Source organism: Emys orbicularis, chromosome 8 (genome assembly GCF_028017835.1).
Source record: "Emys orbicularis isolate rEmyOrb1 chromosome 8, rEmyOrb1.hap1, whole genome shotgun sequence".
NCBI lineage: Eukaryota > Metazoa > Chordata > Testudines > Emydidae > Emys > Emys orbicularis.
In genome coordinates, this window is record NC_088690.1 from 91,933,481 (window position 1) to 91,957,694 (window position 24,214).

Below are 24,214 nucleotides of genomic sequence, written 5' to 3' on the forward strand. Positions count from 1 at the left end.
ATAAAGGAGGGTTGTCAGAGTCCAAGAGCAGAGAGCCATTTTTACTGACCAACACCACATAACGGCCATACGGGGTCAGACCAGTGGTCTACCCAGCCCAGTATCCTGTCCTCTGACAGTGGCCAATGCCAGATGCTTCAGAGGAAGTGAACAGAACAGGGCAATTTATCGAGTGATCCATCCTCTGTCGTCCCGTTCCAGCTTAGGGCAGTCAGAGGTTTAGGGACATCCAGAGTATTGGGTTGCCTCCCTGACCATCTTGGCTAATAGCCATTGATGGACCTATCCTCCAGGAACTTATTTTGGTCATCACAACATCCCCTGGCAATGAGTTCCACAGGTTGACTGTGCAACGTGTGATTTACTTCCTTATGTGTTTTAAACCTGCTGCCTATCAATTTCATTGCGTGACCCCTGGTTCGGGTGTTATGTGAAGGGGAAAATAATACTCTCCTGTTCACTTTCTCCACACCATTCATGATTTCATAGACCTCTATCATATCGCCCCTTAGTCTCTTTTCCAAGCTGAACAGTCCCAGTTTTTTAATCTCTCCTCTTATAGAAGCTGTTCCATGCCCCTAAATCACTGTTGTTGCCTTCTCTGTGCTTTTCTCAATTCTAATATACCTTTTCTGAAATGGGGCTACCACAATAGCACACAGTATACAAGGTGTGGGTTTACCATGGATGATAGTGAGGCATTAGGATATTTTCTTATTACCTATCCCTTTTCTAAAGGTTCCTAACATTGTTAGCTTTTGACTGCTGCTGCACATTGAGCAGATGTTTTCAGAGAGCTATTCATGATGAGTCCATGATCTCTTTCTAGAGTGGTAATAGCTAATTTACACCCAATCATTTTGTATGTATAGTTGGGATTATGTTTTCCAATGTGCATTACTTTGCATTTATCATTGAATTTCATCTGCCATTTTGTTGCCCAGTGACCCAGTTTTGTGAGATCTCTTTGTAACTCTTCATAGTCAGCTTTGGACTTAACTATCTTGAGTAATTTTGTGTTGTTTACAAACTCTGCCACCTCACTGTTTACCTTTTTCCAGATCATTTAGGAGTATGTTGTACAGCACTACTCCCAGTACAGATCCTTGGGGGACCCCATTATTTACCTCTCTCGACTGTGAAAACTGACAGTTTATTTCTACCCTTTGCTTCCTATCTTATCCCATGACTCCAGCTGAACACACATTTGTTATCCAGTCATCTACATTAAGTGCTCAAGTTCCAAGGTTCATGGGTGTATTAAAGTGGAAATGATTAGTGTTTTTGTGACATTTTCCCTCCTCCGCCAAACCTTCCCTTCTAATACACTTCTGTGTTCAGTTCAGGCCATCATACAATGACTGGGAAGAAAAAGCCGAAGGACCCAATTCCTCCATGGTGTAACTCCCTGAAGTGCAAAAGAGTTACACCAAAGAGAAATCTGGCCCCCTGTGTTTAGCGTGCAAGCTTTATGCAAACCATGGAAGACAGTAAGGGGACTGGAATCTCCACAGAAGAAATTCAACCTAGCCATAGACAACCTCGGCCACATGAGAGGGGTGTGTGAGTGTGTGTGAGAGAGAGAGAGAGAGAGGGGCAACAGGACCAAAGTTAGCCTAAGTGAAGCAGAAAACTAGGAAGAATAATAGTGATACCATGCCTCTTTCTAGCACCTTTAGTCAAAGGAACTCAGAGCACTTTGTACACCTTAAATTAATCCTCACAACAGCCCTGCAAGGTACGCCAGTATTGTAGAAGTTACACAGATAAAGAAACTTAAGTGGATGTTTGCTAGAACTGATCCAATATTGCCATGAAGTTCTGATTTCCAGGGCTGAGATCTCAAGTACCTGCCTCAACACCCACCTCAACATCCAAAATGGTCAGAGGCACATACACATGCTAAGAAGTGTTTTGTAATGAAGAATGGGAATGCTGAATCACCCCCAAGGGAACTATGGGTACTGTTGTCATTAAGAGGCAGTTTTGCACTAATCATATGAGAAGAGACATGTCTGTCTTTGAACGAAACTCACTCAGATGAACGTTCTATGTTTATGGAATCTTCCCAGAAAGTCTTAATTTGTAGCTGCTAATTGAGGGAGGTTGTAATCTTGAGGTCCATCACAACAAGACTATGGGTACCTCGAGTCTCCTGCCTTTTTCAGCATCTCATGTCTGCAAAGGAATGGAAAAGGAATACCTCCTCTGAGACAGAACTGGCACTCCCACTAGACAAGTCTTTGGAAGCAGAGCCCAAACACCTGCCAGACCATAGGTTTGATAGCAAGTGAGAGGGCAAGAACTCCTGAAAGAACCACCTGAAAGTACAACTGTTCACCCTCCTTGCCTTTTATAATGCAGCCGATAGCTTGGGGCCTTCTCTTCCATTATTTCTCCTGCTATTCATTAAATGAGGACTGGATTCCCATTTAGCTCAGAGATAGACACTAGCTTCTAGTAAGTCAGTAATGCTGGGGATGAGGAGTCTACCCACCCTTTAATTTTAGCTGAAGGCATCACACATGTTCAGCAACAGAGATACACATGCCCTATGATCTTTCGCCAGGCTGCACCAGCCAGACTGCCTTGAGCTAGAACCCTTAAGGCCAGCTCCCAGTCTCGACGGGCATTTGGATCCCTGCTTCTCTTCACTTGCTCATAATTGCTGCTGCAGCTGATTCAAGGACACTTGGAGCTTTTGCTAAGACTTCTCTCCTTCCATCTAAAAAATGAAATAAAGCCTAAATTTGATGTCTATCCACAGCCAGGCAGAAATAGGCTCTGAATTAGGGTTGGGAAAGTCATCGGTGTTAATTGTGCATCAATTAGCTGGTGGCTTGACAAAATAAGAGATCATATTTCCCTTTTCGGGGCTAGTAAAGAGTGAACCGTTTCTGATGCTTGGAAGCTGCGGCACAAATGATCTAGCGATAGATTTTCCTTCTCTTAAAAATACTTCTTGTTTGGAGAACAGGCCTAGATCTTTGCTCGGTGGCTGAGACTTGAGAATAGTTCCTGCTCCCCCTGCCTCGTGTCACTCCCACGGTTTAACTTTAGTGAGAAGCAGATAGGTCTGCAGGGCCGTCCCTAGGGAGGTGCGGGGACTGGGGCGGAAGTGACATCACTTCCGGGACCGACCACGCTGGGAGCGGGTAGGGGAGGCTGTGCCTCCCCAAACAGCCAACCGTGGCTCTCCCTTGGGTGGAGGGCTCTCCCTCCCGCAGCCAGCGGTTCACCCGCTGCCCAATCACGCCAGCCCACGTGGTCCCCCAAAGTGCGGGGCTGGGAGCGGTTGTCCTGGTTCGCTGTCCCCTCAGGACGGCTCTGCAGGTCTGAAGTCTTAGCTGGAGAGCAAACATTAGTCTGATCACGTTTCAGCTGATAATTTTTTTTTTTTTTAAACCTCATCCATACTCAAATACAAGATGATTAAGGCTTTGTTAATTCAGAATTGCTTTCTGAAGAGAGATGAGAAGAGTCTGGCTGAAAATGACATGCTTTCACAGCTCCTTCTGCCTAAGGAAAACAGGAAAAAAAAAATAAAAGACCACACAAGAGTCTCATAATAATACTTTGCACTTAGCTAGAGCTCTTCATCTCTAAGGTGCATCTCAAATATTATTTAATCCTCACAACGCCCTGGTGAGGTGGTTAGTAAGTATTATATCCCTATTTTACATATAGGGAAACTGAGGCAGAGTGGCTAAGTGACTTGCCGAAAGCCACAGAAAGAGTATGTCAGAGCTGAGATCAGAAGGCAGAAAATTCCTGGCTCTCAGAGTCTCTCTCCCCAACTCCCTTTCCCCCAGTGCAAGTTTTAATAGAGACCTGAATCCAACAGAGAAGGGGGCTAGCAGTGCCACATGCTTAAATAGCAGGATTCCCAGTATTACACACACAGAAAAAGTAACATTAAATAATTGAGCCTCTTGGAATTAAAGCCAAGATTACTGCACATGTTGTGAAGAAGCCAATGTACAATACAAACCTAGCTTAATAAATAAAGAAAAGACATGCAGCTGCTATCGCCACTGTGTGACCGAGTCCTCAGCTCATTAAGGTCCCAGATCGCAATGGGTGCACCCACCACATCACTCCTGCGACTCTACTGCCACACCAACATGTGCGTGTCTGATAGTGCGGCCGTGGAGTTTATAGCCATCCTGAGTCACTAGTGCCACTGTGCCTGGCTGCATTCCCTCTGCTGGCACATGGCACACTATTTCATGGTCGTATGGATCATATTTGCCACCGACGGGGTTCATCTTCTGAAGGCCATGCTTGGCAAATACACTTTGCAACTTGGCCTCTATGAGGGAGAGGCCTTCATAGATCTTCTTGAGGGTTGGTTTTGGGTCAGTAGGCTCTGCTTCTCTTGCAGCGCTCTCAGTAGTCTTCTCCAAGATATCAGCTACCTCCACCAGGTCCTTGCAGAAACTCTGGATCCCTGCAGCGACACACACAAATAGGCAGGATGTTAAGCAATGTCAGTTCAGTGGTAGATATGCCCAGGGCTGATGCTGTAGCCTTGCACTGTTGCCATGCCACACTGGAAGGGACTGATCCTAAGAGATGACTGCCTTCAGCTCCCACTTCAATGGTAACTGAGGGCATTCGGAATCTCCTGAGACTGGGACCTCAGTATTGTACTTAGGCATGGTATAGAATCCAAAGCTTGTTGCCATTTAGGAAACCTGGCTCAGGTTTAAACCTGCCTAAATTTTGGGCAGCTGTATATTTCTGGCTGCAGAGAATCTGATATGAAGATTGACAGAAACCTTCCCCCTCTCAGGTGGTCGGGACATGTTCACTGAGTAACATAACAAAAAGGGATCTGAGATAGATGGGAGAGGAAAGGGGAAGACATAAGCAACAATTAAATGCTGCATACTCCTTCATATATAGGTTTGAGAGCTATGTAGAGAACCAATAAGTAGGAGGAGGAGAAAGAAGAGAGTTACAAAGAAGCATCCATAGCAGATCAGATATTGGTCTATGTAGTCTTGCATCTGGGCCTAGTCCAATTCCAACAATGTAGATGGACCCTGAATGTAATAGCTACTTCCGAGCAGACCAGGCAGGTACAAAGCAAAGGAAATAGAGGCACTCTAACTCAGGATAAGCTCCAGCAGCCTTCAGATAAGCATTAACTAATGAGAAAAAAGAAAACTCCTAGGACTGATATGGGCTACAGAGCTTTCTACCCTTCGGTTTCAGGTTTGAATCAAAGTCATACCAGTAGTATCCTAGAGTGCTACCATCTGATGACTGCTTGGCAGCCTAAGTGATATGAGATGGTGGACTCAGCCCAGTTCCAAGCTGACAGGTGCCCACATCACATAAAACCACAACTAGCATTTCTGATGATGACACTCTAAGCAGAGGTGCCCAGGACTGGATTCTCCATGGAGACTGAACTATCCTCTCACCCCTAGAGGTGGTCCCTTCACAGAAGGATTAAAGTACATTGACAGGACAGAGTGTGGAATGCTTGCTCTGCCGTTTCTCATGTTGCACCTGCTCTGTGATAATCAAGGATATCAGTCTCCAGGGCTATCAATCCAGCCCATTTCACCAACACTAAGTTTACTACATATATTTTAAGAAGAATACATTAATTGAGAAAGTGATGGCCTCTATCCCAGCATGCACTACATCCATTAATTTCACAACGGAGGTGAAGGGAAGAACGGGATCTCAGTACTAGAAAGGAGATCGCAGCTTGATGACATTGCATAGACCATGGAATAAACTCAACGTGCCAATTCTCAGCTGGTGTAAATCATCTTCAACGAAGTCAAGGAAGCTATGCTGATTTACACCAGCTCAGCAGCTGAATGTAAGCGTTTTACAAGTACATTCCCAAAATCCACAGGGTGGTATGATTTATTAGTATAGATCTTTGTTACAAAACAAACCTTGGAAAAAAGAAACAAGCCATAGGGCTATCTCCAAAATAAGCCCACAGGATTTGGCTGACCATGCAGACACAACAGCTAGCAAGTCCAGCCACCAGTCACTTCAGGCCAAACACCACAACAGGCTTTAAAAAGAACAAGGGCAGAAGGACGGGGAGAGGAAGCAGCTTATTGGTACTTTCTGCTCTGTTTCCCAACTGTGCTTAGCCAAGCAAGTCACGCTGCAGCAAACAGCTCCTGGATAGTGCCAGCAGCACTTCACTTACCAAACAGCTTGGCATCTTCCACAAACTTCTGTGTTCTCCTCCGGACATTTTCCGAATCCGCCAAGGCTTTCCGGTATCGCTCCTGCACACACAGCAACAGGCACAGGCATTAGACAAGGGGAGTGACCCATCACAGGGCCACACCTATTGCTGTAGAACCTTGCATCCCCCTACATAGACAGTCTATTTAAAGAGATACTCCCCCTGCAAGTTACCGGCTCATGATGGCCCCGCCACCCCAGTTAGGAAGAACACACGTGCCCAAAGGCCTCTCCCATTGCTTGAGGCAGCAAAACTAGGAGCAGATTAACAGTACCCAAGTCACTGGTCAGGAGGGTTTTGGACACAGCTGAGCAGACCACTCTGCGTTATCAGATCAGGCTGCTGCTTTTGGACCATTCAAGGTGCAGCTTTTGATGGATTCTTTCCCTTAGCAGCTGACTGGGTACTGAATTTGCAATCAGCTGATGCTTTGCTAGTGCAGAAGATAGCTGCTGTCAGGGTGATAATTTCTAGAAAGGCCCTGCATCTTTCCCTCTTCTTTAGCCTTTTCTACTCAAGGGAGTAGCTAAAAAAAAAAAAAAAAAAAAAAAAAAAAAAAAATCTCACCAGTGCAACTGAACCAGTGTTAGCAGAGGTAGCACCCCTAGGGAAGATTAGCTCTTTTTAGTACCATGTGAATTAACCCTGTTTGGAACAAGTCTAATCACAGTGCTCAAAATAGTTGTGACGCTGGTGGCTCCTCAATAGAGGGCTGCCCACATTGCTCACACCACAGGAGCTGAACCAGTGTTAGCCAGGGTGGCATATTTGTAAAAATTCTCTAGTGTAGACAGCCATAGAAGGCTAACAGATGCTCTCCCCAATGATAACGTAGAACTGGTGACCCACCTCTCTCTTTCACACCCACACCCACACCCCTCCGTGTGTTTGGGTGAGGAGTAACATTTCTCAGAAAGTGCATCAGCAGGAGTAGAGTCTTTTGCAATATTTCAAGTTCTATTTTCACTTGCCACATCAGTACATTTGCCACCCTATTGTAGAGACAATAGAGAAGTCCAATAAAATGCATTTGTTTGTAGCACCCTTCATAAAGTGATGATGCGCAGGCTGATCTCAAGAGAGGGCTCTCAACTCTGCTGTTTGCCTGCCCTGTTAGTCTGTCAGACCAGAGTCTGTTGCCCTTCAGGGACAGCATATCCATGAGGGAGCATGGAGCCTTCTTGGGGTGGAAGTTCATATAGTTAATACATTAGTGGTGTGCTAATTTACTATTTGCTCGGGAACTTATAGCTTGATGGATAAACCCATTTTATAAATGTAAACAATACAAAATCATAAATGGGGTTCAGAGCATCAGCCAGTAATGGGAGCTATGAATTTACCTTAATTGTGAGATCAACTGTAAGGAGTGAGTGAAAGCTCATAAAATGGCACAATCTATAATAATATAAATTGATGGGAAAAGAAGCAAAAGGGAGACAAAGGCTGAATTAATCCAAACAAAAAGACCTACTGATGTAACTCAAGGACTGGGTTACAATCAAGCCTGAAAAACAAGAGAAGTTCTGAACTGGAAATCAATTAATTTTCAGCACCTGGATTTTGGTTAAGCCTACTTGGCGAACATAAGGGGTTGGGCTATTTTGCCCATCACTCCCTTTTGAGATCCTTAAAAGAAAAGACTTTTGGAGGAAAACAATATCAAGAAGAAGCAGCTGGTTGCCAGCAACTGCTGAAGCGAGCTTTACCATCATGGTCTCCTGGGATCTCACAATCTACTGTAACATCACTGGGCCATCCTGATCCTGAGAGATGCCCCGACCAGACTGGGCCAGAGAGAGGGACTCAGATGACATCACCACCTCCACCTGCTCTGCCTAAATCCCAACCACCATCTGGGATGTGACACTGTTACATACCTCCAGACCCACCCCATGTGTCCTTTTCATTCCCCACTTTATTTCTTCTCTTTCCTACCACTCTCCTTCTAATAAGAATCTGGCTTAGCTGGCCAAGACTGTGTATTTTGCAACACCACTGTAAACCAGAGAGGCAGATAAAAGCAATGCCCTAAACAGCCCGATGCTGGTACAAGTTTGCCAGATCTCTGAGTGGCTAATAAGACAGTGTACAATGCCTCTGGTTTCTCCAATAGTGAGGTTGCAAGTGAAAGTCAATACCAGAGATGGAAGTTGCATTGTCTATCTTTGTTGTTCTCTTTTGTGTGTATCTTATTTTGTCTTCTTGAAAATGGGACTGGGCTTTAACAATAACAGCAGCAGCTCCAGCCCATTTCAAATTAACTTTCTCTCTTTTCCCTAAAAAAGGACAGTTATTAGGATCTTTAATACCATCTAAGAGACTGTCAGACAGGGAATTTTCCCCACTAAAGACTCTATGGCAAAAGGGAAAGGGAACAAGACAAGTTGTTACAATGAAAGCCTTATATAATACTATACCTGTTTTCCTTTCTTTTCTGTATCTTTAACAAAAGATAAAAAAAATTTAATCATGTGTTTGCCATAAAACGAAGCAGGCTGAGATCTGTTTAATGTTGGATTACGACAGGGTCACATTAACATCTCTGACCCCATTAATTCCCTTGAAATTAGTACAATGGGGGAAGGGTTACAGAACGGAAGTAACTCATTGCTTTGAGGTGGAAGTATGAGGGCGTTCCAATTAAGATGATGCAGCACAAATGAAACAGCCATCTCTTTCAACTGTGGAGAGTCTGAGGGAGAGGACAGGGAGGAGGCCAAGTCTAGAAATGCAGAAGGAGTGGGTGAGCTAGGAGGTGATTACAAGTTCACAGAGATGGGATGAGTGATTCCATTCCATGAGTGATTCTGTTCTAAAAATGATGAGCGTGATTAAGTGGTAAGATGAAGGAACTGAAAGGGATAAAGGCGAGGGTAGAGGCACCGACTTTGGGATTTCCCCAGGGGTGCAGGACCCCCACTCTGCCCCTTCCCCCAAACCTCCCCCCCTCCCCTGCCTCTTCCTGCCCCCTCCCCTGCCTCTTCCCCCCTACTGCCTCCTGCAAAACGCTGAACAGCTGATCGTGACAGCCGGGCGGGAGGCACTGGGGGTGGGTGGGGTGGGGAGGGCTGATCCGTGGGGCTGCTGAGCACGCACTATTTTTTCCCTGTGAGTGCTCCAGCCCTGGAGCATCCACTGAGTCGGCGCCTATGGTAGAGGGAATGGAACACTGCTTTGCTACCTAAAGCAAGAGTAACTTGGCTACAACACCTTGTACCTAGAGTTTAGAGAGCAGGATTTCAGAACAGATGCTGATTTCCAAATGCATAGAAAACCATCTCCTCAATTAAGAAAAGCAGCTAAATACATTCTACACATCAGGCCTGCCTCAGCTGGATCATTTTGCACATTTATCTGAGTTGTATAAACCCTTCTAAGACCTGGTGATCCTTGAATGCCATAAGGCCAGGCTAATCAGGATCATCATAATTTGAATTCTCACAAGACACAGGCAAAATTACTGCAGGTCTAAACAGGCAACACTCAAAGATTTGAACAGGGAATCTCTAATAAACACCGTATTTGCTAGCCAGGATCAGACTACTCGGTTCATCCAGTCTGGTCTCCTACTTCCAGCAGTAATCAACAGCTGATGTTTTGGAGGAGGACATAAAGCACTTTGCTAACTGGGCATTGCCTCCTCATGTTACGCAAGGGTAGCTGGTTGCCACCCTGTAGCCCAGAGATGGCTGCCTTTCCGTGGTGAAGTTGGTGAAAAGCTTTGGGATAAAAGATGTCATCTATAATGTATTCAGGCAGGTGGCTTAACAGTGAAATGAATGAGCCCTCCCACTTTGAAGGGACTGAACCCTGAGGACGTGGGGATACCTTGGCTAAGATGCTGCTAATGGTAGACTCACAGTTAAATCATGGACTTGTTCTTCCAGTTTGCTGGCTTTGAGCTCTACAGTTCGCTCAGAAAGGGGATGTCTCGGCTCATCGCGGGGATCCTCTGGTCCACACTCATCTCCCGTACTCCTCTGCTGGGCCGCAGTGCTGAAGAGACACAGGCAATCTCTGAAATACAAGCCAAGGGCAAAGAAGAAAGAGAAATCCGATCCAGAGCTCAGAAGGGAAGATGTTGCTTTGTGCCCATCATCAGTGTTAAAAGCACATTCTCTTTGGAGACACCTAGGTAGGATCTTAACTCATGTAAAATAAGCATATATGAAAGGCAGAGACTACGCTTTGGTGCTTAGATAATACAGTGACTGATGCCACCCAGACATGTCTACATGACAAAACAGGGGAGGTGTCCACACTACAAAGCTACTTTTGGCAGCAAACCTCTGCTGTTTCTGCCAACAAAATAAAACCACCTCAACGACAGGCATAAAGCTTTTTGCGGCAAAGTTAAGTCTCCCCCGCCCCAGATACACCACTCTCCTCTCCCTCCTCCGACACACTTCAGTTGAAAAGCAGCTGACAATCTACTAGGAACTGGAAGCCCCTGGAAGAATGGGATTGAGAAACCTGCATCACGGGATGCTATACCTGCCCCCTCATGAGGCATTGCAAATCCTTCCCAAAGCACCCTGCAGCCAGTTGCATACTGGGATAGCTACCACAATGTTGCACTGCTCTCTGTGTTGATGCAAGAACTGTTCGTGTGGATGCACTCTGCCGACAAACGGAGCTACTGTGGACATGCAACAGCGGTTTTAATTAGGGCTGTCGATTAATTGCAGTTAACTCACACGATTCACTCAAAAATTAATTGCGATTAAAAAAAATTAATTATGATTAATCGCAGTTTTAATCGCACTATTAAACAATAGAATACCAATTGACATTTATTAAATATTTTTGGATGTTTGTCTACATTTTCAAATATATTGATTTAAATTACAACACAGAACACAGTGTACAGTGCTCACTTTATATTATTTGTTATTACAAATATTTGCACTGTAAAAATGATAAACAAAAGAAATAGTATTTTTCAATTCACCTCATACAAATACTGTATTGCAGTGGTTCTCAATCATGGGTCTGCCCCCCCCCCCGAGGGGGGGGCCGCAAACAGGTTTCAGGGGGCCCGCCAAGCAGGGCCAGCATTAGACTCACTAGGGCCCAGAGTAGCAAGTTGAAGCCCCACTGCATGGGGCTGAAGCCCAGGGCCCCTGAGTCCCGCTACCCAGGTCTGAAGCTGAAGCCTGAGCAATGTAGCTTTGAGGTGGACCCTGTGGCATGGGGCCCCAGGCAATTGCCCTGCTTGCTACCTCCTGACACCAGTCCTGGCTTTTATATGCAGAAAACCAGTTATTGTGGCACAGGTGGGCCGTGGAGTTTTTATAGTGTGTGTGTGTGTGTGTGTGTGTGTGTGTGTGTGTGTGTGTGTGTGTGTGTGTGTGTGTGGAGGGGGAAACTCAAAGAAAAAGGTTGAGAACCCCTGCTGTATTGCACTCTCTTTATCGTGAAAGTGCCACTTACAAATATAGATTTTTTTTCTGTTACATAAGTGTACTCAAAAACAAAACATTGTAAAACCTTAGCGCCTACAAGTCCACTCAGTCCTACTTCTTGTTCAGCCAATAGCTAAGATAAACAAATTTGTTTACATTTACGGGAGATAACGTTGCCCACTTCTTATTTACAATGTCACAATAAAGTGAGAACAGGCGTTTGCATGGGACTTTTGTAGGTGGCATTGCAAGGTATTTACATGCCAGATATGCTAAACATTCGGATGTCCCTTCATGCTTTGGCCACCATTTTTTTTAATCGCGTGACAGCCCTAGTTTTAATTAAAACGCTTTAATTAAAGCAGCATAACTTTTGCCAACAAAACTTTGTAGTGTAGACAAGGCCTAAGTTATTTGGAATATGTAAACAGAGTTCAAACGCAGAGAGCTGGTGGATAATAAGCCTCATAACCATACAACTTGGCATGTTAGTAGTATCTAGTTCAGAATCTTTTCCCTCTGTAACAAATGTTTGAGAGGAAGGTGACACACACACCCCCTTAATGAATCTAGCCAAGGGGTGGGAGAACCGACACGCACATTCCTGCTGAAAAGATCATACACGAAGTGTGGGGATCTTGTTCATGGGCACAGAAATTCCCCAGCGTGTGAAACCTCTACACAGGCAGTTCAGATCTGAACTAATAACAGGCATGTCAAGATGTTCTGCAGGACAGAGTTTCTTTGAAAAGCCCCAGCTCTCTTCGGGATTTAACAGCACATCACATATCACTGAGTTTTGCATCCCGTTTCACAGCCATGCTGAATTCACTTGCTGGGGGAAGAGTCAGATTTTTTGACACGCAAGTAACCATTGGTGGATCTCTGTTAGCCTCCTGGTACCAGTGGGTGTGCTGAGTTTGTGCCCTGGGATGATAAATTCTAAAGGCAGTTTTGCAAGGCAGATCTATTACCTGCCTTCTTTACAAGGCTCTTTCGACAGCGGCTTCAGAGAGCTAACATTTCTGAACTGAGTCCACACATTACATCTGCAAACCTACAGCAGCTTCAGAGATTCCCAAGCACTGCAAGGCCTAACATCATAGGGATTTGTGTCTGCCAACCATTGACTACACACCAGAACCGACCCAGGCCAGCTGATCCCCTCCAGATATGGACTTCAGCTAGCAGATTCAGCAAACCAGGGAGGAAGTGCATACACATCGTGCCAAGTCCCAAAACAGCTCTGCTCCCTCTGACAGAAGCCACAGGCCTGCTCTCTTCTTACTGGCCTATTATTAGCGATCTTCTCCTTCAGACCTATCAGCACTTTCTGGGGCCTGGCCAGTCCTCCACTTAGCCAGTTGGCCCACTTTACTTCTCAATGAACCTGACTCTTTTTACTAGAAGCTTGTTGTACATAGCAATAAATGGTAGATGATTCCAGTGAACATGCTGTGTGTGCATCCTGCATATTAACATAGCTTCGGCACCTTCTGCAAGGACCCTTACAGCCCACAGTTAACAGCTCTATTAGTGGAGAAAGAAGGAGCTGAAACTTGTCTCTGCAGAAAGCTGCCCCTTTAGCTTAAAGAACAGGAGTACTTGTGGCACCTTAGAGACTAACAAATTTATTAGAGCATAAGCTTTCGTGGGCTACAGCCCACTTCATCAGCTGTAGCCCACAAAAGCTTATGCTCTAATAAATTTGTTAGTCTCTAAGGTGCCACAAGTACTCCTGTTCTTTTTGCGGATACAGACTAACATGGCTGCTACTCTGAACCCTTTAGCTTAGTCACTGTCCAAGCTGGTTTTAGCCACAGTGGCAAAAGCAGGAATCCTGAGGGCAAATACAAAGCAAGAGCAGAGCTTAGAGTGTGTGCGCCTAAAAAGCCTGGAGACTAAGCTACTGTGGTTCATGCTGCAACAGTCAGGTCACTCACCGGAGAGAGAGATTCTAGAACAAGCTAGCTCCTACATTGGCAGCTGAAATTACACAACCACCAGAGTCAGGGAACTGGACTAAGCTGTATACACACTAAGTACTACCCAGGTTCATAGGAATCTGTCCCAACACAACTTGATGACTCTCTCAAAAACTAGTTAAGCAAATAGAAAAAAAATCAATCAGGATGTGAGCAATACTTGAAAAACAGGCAGCAGGTTGCACAGCCTGCAAAATAATTAAAACATTTAGCATTTACATGGAACTTCAAAGCCTTTGGCTAACACTAACCATAATAAGAACAGGAGTACTTGTGGCACCTTAGAGACTAACAAGTACTCCTGTTCTTTTTGCGGATACAGACTAACACAGCTGCTACTCTGAAAACTAACCATAATGCTACCCTGAGAGATGAGTCACTATTTAACACTCCTAGTCTACAGATGGGACACTGAGGCAGAGAAGCAATATCTTTCGGAAGGTCACAGAAAGAGTTAGTGTCAGAACCAGGACTGACACTCAGGAATTCGCTGGCTCCAAGTCCTGTGCTCACCCCAAGCCTATCATCCTCTCAAATTTCACACCAGATTAGGATTACACTCATAGTTTGGGGAAGTGTTCCTCCCAGAAGGCTCCATTCAGAAAGCATATTGGCATCTGCTGAACAAAAGAGTTTCTAAATTCTTGGGAGTGCCTGTTGAGCTCTCCCCCAAACCAAGATTTTCAATATCTCCTTTAAAAAAAGGCTTGTTGACATGGTAACCAAAAGCTTTACACCAACCTATGACCATCAAGCCTAACTATTAGTTAACAGCTAATAGTGTTACAATTCCCCACCCAGCAGGCCACCTCCTCCTCTCTTTTGTCTTTGAAAGGAGGTTGTTGGATGTCCCCACAAGACCAACAACAGATATCCAGAAACTTCCTTACCCTTCCAAACTACATCTGCATATAAATATCTGCTAATTAGGTGCTTAGTGCACCATCTGCATGGCAAACTGCCCCTTTTAGTGCGCGGCAAGCCAGGGTGTGAATCTACAGCACACTAACTTGCACAGTGAACCCTGCTACCTGAGACGTGGCTTTCCTTGCACTAGGCGATCCTTACATAATAACCCAAGAATTATCTAAGGCCTGTCTACACTAAGCTGTTTTCCAAAAAAATTACCCATTATTGCAGCTCTGTCTGTGGGAGTACCAGCACAGACAAGGAGCTGATGGCTACTAGCATTTTAACCACCACAGCATGAAGCCCTGTTCTGAACAGAGGGATGTGATCTGGAGCACTTTTAAGGCGCCTATAGCGATGGTATCTAAGTGCCAGCCAAATCTATGTTGGTGACGGTTTCCCCCTCAAATCTATTATTAATTATTATTATTATATGGAGATACACTTACTCATAGAACTGGAAGGGACCTTGAAAGGTCATTGAGTTAAGTCCAGTCCCCTGCCTTCACTGCAGGACCAAGTACCGTCCCTAAATGGCCCCCTCAAGGATTGAACTCACAACCCTGGGTTTAGCAGGCCAATGCTCAAACCACTGAGCTATCCCTCTCCCCACAAATCTATTATAATGGCTGAAGACTGAGCAAGCTTTTGCACTATAGAATACTCTTCATGATGCAACATTAAAGAGATAGATTGAGGATTGGTGTCTTATTTGCTTTATTAAATTTAACCACTATTGAACAGAGTATCAACGGTGGTTTAAAACTGAACCAAAAGCTGAGAACAAGTATGGCTTGCATTCCTTATGTAAATCCAGAAACAACTCTTGACAAACAATTCCTATTTCTTTCAAATTTACTCTAGCTAAATGAATGAATGAATGTGCGTCTCTCTCTCTCTCTCTCTCTCTCTCTCATTACTATTGTTTAGATACATAAAGTTGGTTTAACTCAGTGGTTCTCAAACTTTTGTACTGGTGACCCCTTTCACATAGTAAGCCTGAGTGCGACCCCCCCAATAAATATATTAAAAAGTGTTTTTAATTTAACACCATTATAAATGCTGGAGGCAAAGTGCGGTTTGGAGTGGAGGCTGACAGCTCGCGACCCTCCATGTAGTAACCTTGTGACCCTGAGGGGTCCCAACCCCAAGTTTGAGAACCCCTGGTTTAACTGGTGAATTCAGCTGCAGGGTGTATTTTAGTCCAGATCTCCTGGGGTCCTGGACAGGGTGGTTTCAATACAGATTACTGGAATCAGAAAGTACAACTCAGTCAGTCAGATGGTTTTCTCATGCAAGCATCCTAAACTGCAACTTCAGTAACCTGAACTGTAAAGACAGAGGGAGACTGGAGGAGAGGAACCTCGAGTAGGGGCAGAGAGGTTGTTTTATTGCTGTATTTGGCAGTGATACAACCACTGCTGGAATACTTGTCCAGTTCTGGTGCCCACAATTCAAGAAGGATGTTGATAAATTGGAAAGGGTTTAGAGAAGAGCTACAAGAATGATTAAAGGGTTAGAAAACATGCCATATTGTAATTGAGCTCCTTGAATCTATCTATTTTGTTTAACACAGGGAAAGTGAAGCAGTGATGTGATTACTGTCTATAAGTACCTACATGGGGAACAAATATTTGATAACGGGCTCTTCAGTGTAGCAGAGAAAAGTAAAACATGATTCAGTGTCTGGAAGTTGAAACGAAACAAAACAAATTCAGACTGGAAATAAAGCATCAATTTTTAACAGTTCGGGTGGTAATTAACCACTGGAAAATTTACCACGGGTGTTGGTGGATTCTCCATCACTGGCAATTTTTAAATCAAGATGGGATTTTTTTTTTCTCAAAGATATGTTCTAGGAATTACTTTGGGGGAAGTTCTATGGTCTGTGTTATACAGGAGGTCAGACTAGATCAGTGGTTTTCAAACTGCTGGTCGTCGCGGAATGTAAGGCACTGGGTTGCGGCAGCTCTGGTCAGCACCGCCGACCGGGCCGTTAAAAGTCCCGTCGGCAGTGCTGCCTGGCTAAGGCAGGCTAGTCCCTACCTGGTCTGACACCGCGCTGCACCCTGGAAGCGGCCAGCAGCAGGCCTGGCTCCTTCGCACGCTGCCCCCACCCTGAGCACCAGCTTCGCACTCCCATTGGCCGGGAGCTGGGAGGGGGGGGGGGAAGAGGGTGCCCACGGGCCAGAGCCTCGTGGAGTTGCTTGCGCACCTAGGAGCTGGACCTGCTGCTGGCCACTTCTGGGGCACAATGCGGTCCGTGGTGCCAGGACAGGCAGGAAGCCTGCCTTAGCACCCCTGCTGCGCCGCTGACTGGGAGCTGCCCGAGGTAAGTCCACACCCCAACCCCAGCCATGAGCCCCCCCAAACCTAGAGCACCTTCCTGCACCCCAAACCCCTCATCCCTGGCCCCACCCCAGAGCCTGCACCCCCAGCCCAGAGCCCTGACCCCATCCCACACCCCCACACTGTCCCAGCCCAGAGCCCCCTCCCAAACCCTGAACCCCTCATTCCCAGCCCCATCCCGTAGCTCTCACCCTCGAACCCCAACCCTCTGCCCCAGCCCTGAACCCCTACCATACCCCAAACCCCTCATCCCCAGCTCCGTTGGTTCGTGGGCATCAACAATTTTTTTCAACTGGGTCGCCAGAAAAAAAGTTTGAAAACCACTGGACTAGAACACAACGGTCCCTTCTGACCTTGGAATCTGTGAATGAGATTCTGTGTCTCAGTGGAGACTATCCCACTAAGAGAGAGATAAAAAGATAGGATGCAACTGTCTAGCCAGTCATGCCACAAAAATGCAGTTCACTATCACAAGACAGAGAGAGGCGGAGACTTAGAAATAACTAGGGTGTGTTATTTTAGAATTAAAAGGTGCAAACAGCAAGCAGTTAATTAAAAGTTGTTATTTTAAAAGAAAACAACAATATTAACAGGTCACTATTTCCCAAAATTAAAAAGAGAGACGTGAACTGTGGGGAGGGAAAAATTAGCTTAGATTTCTAAACAAATCAGTGCAAGTTTGGAAAATTTTAAGTTTTGTAAAAGAGAAAAAAATGTGTGTGGGTTGAGTGTATGAATTGTAATTATGACTTTTGACCCATGAACTTTTCACACTTAATTTACCGTACATAACTTCAGTCACTGAAGTTAACAAACATGCAGCAGAGGAACCATTCAGCCAAAACAGCCTTGAAATGCAACTGGCAGCCCAATCACCTAGTTTTATAATCCACAGATCAAGACAAATTTTGCTTTAAAACCCTATATGGATATTTCCAGGTGTTGCTGCTCATTCACTTCCCAGGAACGGAAGTTTAGTGAGCTGTTTACATGTGACTCATAGTGGGTGTGGGTGTGTACACACGCAAGAGTGAGAGAGGAATAAATGAGCTAGTGCTTCAGCCAGAGAAACCTGCCTACGTGAAGCAGAGAGCTGCCTGCATGGACTCCCTTTCCCAGCTAGTGAAACCAAATCCAAGTCCCAAAACACACCCTCATGCTAAAGAAAGTCCCAACTCCCACATGCTGTTTGGATTAGCCTGCCTCATGCGGCAGACGAGGAACAAGAGCTCTCTCAGAGCGAAGTTTAAAAGGGGTCTGCTCAGAACTGCTGTTTGCTCAGAACTGCCATATGGAATGGAACAGGAAAAAGCTGCATAGTTTGCTTCTTCTTAAGAGATAGGAGGTGCATACTATACTAAGGAAACAAACAAGTGTTTATCTGCAGCTAGTGTAATACAGTCCCACCTTCCAGATACAGTGTTAACCCCAGTTGTCCTAGGAATAGAGAGACAAGGTGGGTGTGGTAATATCTTTTATTGGACCAACTTCTTTGAAGATAAGCTCTGTCTAGCTCAAAAGCTTGTCTCTTTCACCAACAGAAGTTGATCCAATACCAACATAGCCACATCAACACTGCAAACAACTATGAATAGATAGTAATTACACGCCAGGAAGTTAGGAAAGTCTGACATGACAGTGACAGCACTGGGGAAATCCCTGAAGGAGTGAGCAGATTATTGAACTGGATGTGAAAGACTCTGAAACCAGTGCCAGAGACGGGCAGATCAATGGGGGTAGAAAAGGATTTAGGGGACAACACCCAAATCTATCCATATAGTTTAAGCCAGTTATCCTTAAACCTCAGACTTTAAATTATGAGAAGGGTTGGTGTGTGATAAGATACATAGCACCATCTCTCCTTCCACCATATAGGATGTTATACAACAGTCTGAAGTTCCCTGATTCACTTTCTGAACATCCAACTTGTCTCATTATCTCTTCTCCCAATTCAAGCTTCTCTCCATGTCCCCTTCTTGGATGTGAGGAAGCCTGCTTCTCTAATGATAATCAGTTACACACCGCAGGCTCACATCTCAAAGACCCAGGACAGACAATCCAATTTGAATGTCACTTTCTGCAATGCGATCATCCACCTGACGGTCACTTTATTAGCATGACACATGTGCAATTGGAGGATACATTTAACATTGTGCATCTATGGACTGGTTTCACACTGCTGATGGCGCTTGACTGTCTGTCATGAACTATCCCAATGATACCATCTACAGATCAGAGGCCACACCTATTTCAAACTGACAGCATATTTACAAGGATAATTACCCAGTACACAAAAGAGTGCATGAAGGGGAGGATTTCTGGACATAACATGCTTTTACTACAAGACCCAAACCCAGCAGTTCCCAAAGCACATATGGGAACCCATCATTTTATTGTGCTTAAATTTTTTTCTAATTTCCCTTTAGAGTGATAAATCGAGAATAAACCTGTGAGTCCTTTGTCTTTCCCCTTCTCTGCTGTCTGCATTTCAACCAAGGAACCAACTAGTAGACAGTAGTTGTTTTTTAACACAAGGTCTGAACTGGGACTCAAAGAATGGACACTCCAGGTTAAGCCTCCTTCTTCCGTGACCACCCAAAACACGAGTCAATTGCTCCAATCAGATACACAGTACAACTGTATTCAAATCTTGCTAGAAACTAAGCCCAAGAAACACTTCAAGAATATCAAATATTAGGTTATGTATGTAATGGGCAAAACAGCAACACTACACTAATTAACAAATTTAAAAGCCTTTTACAAGGTTTTTAAGAGAGGCACAGAACTGTATTCATAACCCCGCTTGTCTGCTTTTCTAACACTGAGATATTGCACATAAAGTCAGTGGGAGGCGAAGGCAGAACTTGGCCCACTGCATTTACCATACAACCACTTCCTTTTAGAGGCAAGCTCAACTGTTCTCAGAAAGAACCTGCTTTTCAAAATACATCTTGCTTCCACTTTCTGCACTGAGTTATTTCTGATTATTGTTTGCAGTGTTACTGTAGCGATGCTGATGCCAGGATATTAGAGAGACAAGGTGGGTAAGGTAATATATCTTTTATTGGACCAGCTTCTTTTGGTGAAAGAGAAAGAGGAGAAGCACTAGGCACCTGCCTGAAGAAGAGCTCTGTGTAAGCTTGAAAGCTTCCTCTTTCACCAGCAGAAGTTGGCCCAATAAAAGATATAACTTAGAGAATTTTTTCACTTCAAGGTCCCAGAAACAAAGACAAGGTTTTCATCTCGAGGCCAAAAGACCAAAAACATCAAGACACTTGATCACGGCCTTGGATAGACCAAGAGACTACCTACACTTGACCAGACCTCTCCACTTTGTCTCTCTTATTTCTGATGAGTCATTTGAAAATCCATTTAATAGACATTCAGATTCCATTAAGATAGCTATGTCTATACCCGGGATGTTTCACCAAAATTTTCCAAAGGTTCATTGCACCAGTGGGATCCCCTGCATAAGCAAGTTTCCTGTGGCCAAGACCCACCTTTAAAACCATTTTAGTTAAACTTTCTGTAAGCTCATGTACTTGGAAGAGTTTTTACAACAGGTTCAGCCACAGGGAGCCTGTCCACGCTAGGCCCCCCATCAGTGCAGCAGAAGCAATGGGAACTTGTGTGCCATTTTCCTAGTGTAGCCGAGACTGTGGTTTTTTGATTCCAGACAATGATTTGCTTTCTATATACACACTGCAACAATTCCATACCTAGAGCTTTGTCAGCATATATCAACTTCCCCACTCCTATGCCCCAATATTATTATTTATTTGTGTTATTGCAGTCTCTATGTGACCCAGTCATGGACCAGCTGCAGCTACACTTATTTCTGGACTCAAAAAGAAACAGGGGCCACCCACATTCTCATTGAAAGCCTTAAAAATGACTGCAGTGAACACGCCTCAAACAATTTCTAGGGTTGGACTTTCCTGAAATACACAGACTGAATTACTAGCCCTTGCTCCCCAGAAGTGATTAACACCTGTTTCTCCTTACTCTCAGTATGAGCACACAGCAATTTTTCTTCCTTTTAGTGCTAGAGATTACATGAAATAAAGTCCATTTACATCTGATTTAGGAACAGGAAGACCAAGCTGAAAACACAAGTGAAAGTAAGGTGACCAGATGTCCCGATTTTATAGGGACAGTCCCGATTTTGGGGTCTTTTTCTTATATAGGCTCCTATTACCCCCACCCCCGTCCTGATTTTTCACACTTGCTGTCTGGTCACCCTAAGTGAAAGTCAAGCCAGGGATGGTGGGCTCCTTGCTGGGAGGGCCCCCTCTCCCCTTTGCGGGCCAGGCCAGCACTCAACAGCCGCCCTGGCTTCGGGAGCGGCTGGAGGGCTGCTCGCCCTACTCCCCCGCGGGTCCGAGGCGCACAGCCCCAGGTGAGCCACGGGAGCGGCCGGGTCTGAAAACCAGGCCCAAGGCCCCTCAAGGTGGCCGCCCAACACAGAGGAGCTCGGACCAGGGGCCGCCTTCTAAGATTTTAGGCTGGCTGCGCTCCGACGCCTCCCCCACAGTAGCGCAGCTTGCAACGGACAGACCCCCGCCCCGCCGTCTGGGGCGGCCCGCCCTGTCTGCCTGGGCAGGGTACCAGACCCCGGTCTCGCCCCCCACCCCGCCCGCCGTCTGCCTGGGCAGGGTACCAGACCCCGGCCGTGCCGTGCCCCCTCAGCAGCCCTGTCTGCCTGGGCAGGGCACCGGAGCAGCAGCCGGGCAGTACTTGGCAGGTGGCACACAGCTCACCCGAGAGTGCAGCCGCTCGGGCTCCTTTGCTAGCCCGCGGTGGCTCAGCGCCCAAGCCCCCCATGCCCACCTCGCTGCACAGCGCGGACAGCGCGGGCACCACGGTGAGGGGCACAGAGAGAGCACGGGGGGCAGGGGAGCGATCGGGGCCCCTGGGTGATGGGGATGGGTGGCCAGCTCCCCCCGCCTTACCTGCTGGGCCGCTGAGCGCCCAACGAGAGCAGCGGGCTAAGGTGATACCGGGCCGCCCGCAGGGACCTGCCAGCCATGCTCCCGCCTCCCTCCCTCAGTCCGCTGGCGTGTGACTGAGCGCCGCCCGCCGGGAACTGCGCCCGCCCCCGGCAGAACTACAGGCCCCACCGGCCATCGCGCTGCGGCGTCATGGACTGCAACTCCCATCAGCCCCCGCGTCATCGGGCACGGGACTGTGTTACACCCTGCAGGCAGCACACGGCGGTGGGGACTACAACTCCCATTAGCCACTGCACAGGCGGCGGCGCTCCCAGTCCCGGCAGGCACCGCGCGGGGCTGCCCTTTCAGCTAGTGTCTGGGCGCCTCTCGCTGGAGCGTGGCGCTGGCAGGAGGATCGTCCCTGCTCCCACCCCCGGGTCCTAGTGCCCCCATCTGCTGCAATGTTACACTCTGCCGCCGGTAGCGGTGCCTGGCGTCTAAAGTCTGGTCCCTTGGGCTGCCCAGCCCCGGCTCTGCTGCAGGGCGTGAGAGGTAGCCTGTCCCAATCTGCCGCCTTTGTGACATAGCGGTAGCCAGCCTGGCATAGTCTGCGGGCTCTGCCCTCCCCCATCCTCTGGTGGCAGTTAGGGTTGCCAACTTTCTAAGTGCACAAAAACCAAACACCCTAGCCCTGCCCCTTCCCTGAGGCCCCGCCCCTACCCCAGGCCCCATCCCCACTCACTATGTTCCCCCTCCCTTGGTGGCTCACTCTCCCACACCCTCACTCACTTTCAGGGGCCTCGGAGCAGGGGATTGGGGTGCAGGAGGGGGTGAGGGCTCTAACTGGGGGTGCAGGCTCCAGGGTGGGATCAGAAATGAGGGGTTAAGGGTGTGGGAGGGGGCTCTGGGCTGGGGCAGGGGGTTCAGGGTGGGTGAGGGCTCTGGCTGGGGGTGCAGGCTCTGGGGTGAGGCCAGGGGTGAGGGATGTGGGGTACAGGAGGGGGCTCAGGGCTGGGGGAGGGGATTGGGGTACAGGCTTACCTCGGTCAGCTCCCAGTCAGCAGTGCAGTGGGACAAAGGCAGGCTCCCTGCTTGTCCTGGCTTCGCGCTGCGTCCCAGAAGCAGCCAGCAGCAGGTCCAGCTCCCACGCAGGAGGGCCAGGAGGCTCCGTGCATGCTGCTCTCACCCTCAGGCACCACCCCCCAGCTCCCATTGGCCATGGTTCCCGGTAGTGGGAATGCGGAGCTGGTGCTCGGGGCGAGGACAGCGCGCTGAGCCTGTGGCCTCACCACATAGGAGCCGGACCTGCTCGCTGCTTCCGGGGTGCAGCGCGGTGCCAGGACAGGTAGGGACTAGCTTGCCTTAGCCCTGCAGCACCGCTGACCAGAGTTTTAATGGCCCGGGCGGCAGTGCTGGCCAGAGCCACCAGAGCTGCCAGGGTTGAAAACTGGACACCTGGCACCCCTATGGGTGGCATGTGCCCATCACACTGAACTAGATGACCTATTGAGGTCCCTTCCAGTCCTATACTTCTGATATTTAGAGTGCTCCATTACTTCACTCCTCTTTGGAGTCAAAAAAATCACCTCGACCGTACCACATTTTAAAAATGTTCAAGACGGGTCAAAGGTCTGATGATTAATAGCTGTGGGGAAGAACTCCTGCAATCTGTGCTTACCCTGACTGCTAGTCTCAAAACTAAGACCACTTTACTTCTGAACGAAAGTGATCACATAGGAGTTTAAGGCGCTGTAATTTATGTGCATCAACTCTACAGCTGTGTCACACCATCTGCAGGCCCTTATAAGGGAAGGGTATAAGGGAAATTGAGGGGGGAAATACCTCTGTTAATTCCTTTAGTTTAAAATGCTTTAATTGGTTTTTCATGACATCCACACGATGGCAGGCTGCAGACGCAAACACCTCTGGTGGTGAAGGAGCAGTGTTAGCCACAATCCATATGAGATTTGTCAGGCTCCGAATAATAATTGAACATCTGAGTCAGCATTATAGTCTCTGTTCTCAGTGTTAAGAAATGTGTGTTTTTTTCATGGGGTAACTTATGCATTAGCTATCCCCTTGTAAAAACATAGTGGAGACAAGGCACTTTGGTTTCTCCAAAAGGCAGCCAATACAAAGGGAGGGGGGAAATCACATATTACTGGAAATCCAAAATGGTATTGAATGTTACACAAATGTACAACCATTTTAGGTATATGGATTATTTGGGAAAGGTAACAGCAAAGTATGAAGCTTATGTGCCCTAAAGGCTCAGACAGGGCCGGCTCCAGGCACCAGCTGAGCAAGCTGGTGCTTGGGGCGGCAGATTGTTCAAGGCGGCATTCTGCCCAATCCTAGGGCGGCATGGCCGCTTTTGTTTTGTTTTGTTCTTGTTCCGCTCCG

At 46.8% G+C, this 24,214-nt stretch overlaps 1 protein-coding gene across 1 annotated transcript; it reads right to left on the reverse strand.

Moving 5' to 3' along the window:
- Nucleotides 1-3,834: 3,834 nt before the first annotated feature.
- Nucleotides 3,835-21,909, reverse strand: GRPEL2 (GrpE like 2, mitochondrial). Its single transcript, XM_065409987.1, has 4 exons — nt 21,833-21,909; nt 10,093-10,249; nt 6,188-6,269; nt 3,835-4,450 (listed from the first exon to the last, which is right to left on the reverse strand). Exons 1-4 carry the CDS (start codon nt 21,907-21,909, stop codon nt 4,095-4,097), a joined length of 672 nt encoding a protein of 223 aa, XP_065266059.1. The 3' UTR covers nt 3,835-4,094.
- Between the last annotated feature and the right edge of the window lie 2,305 nt (nt 21,910-24,214).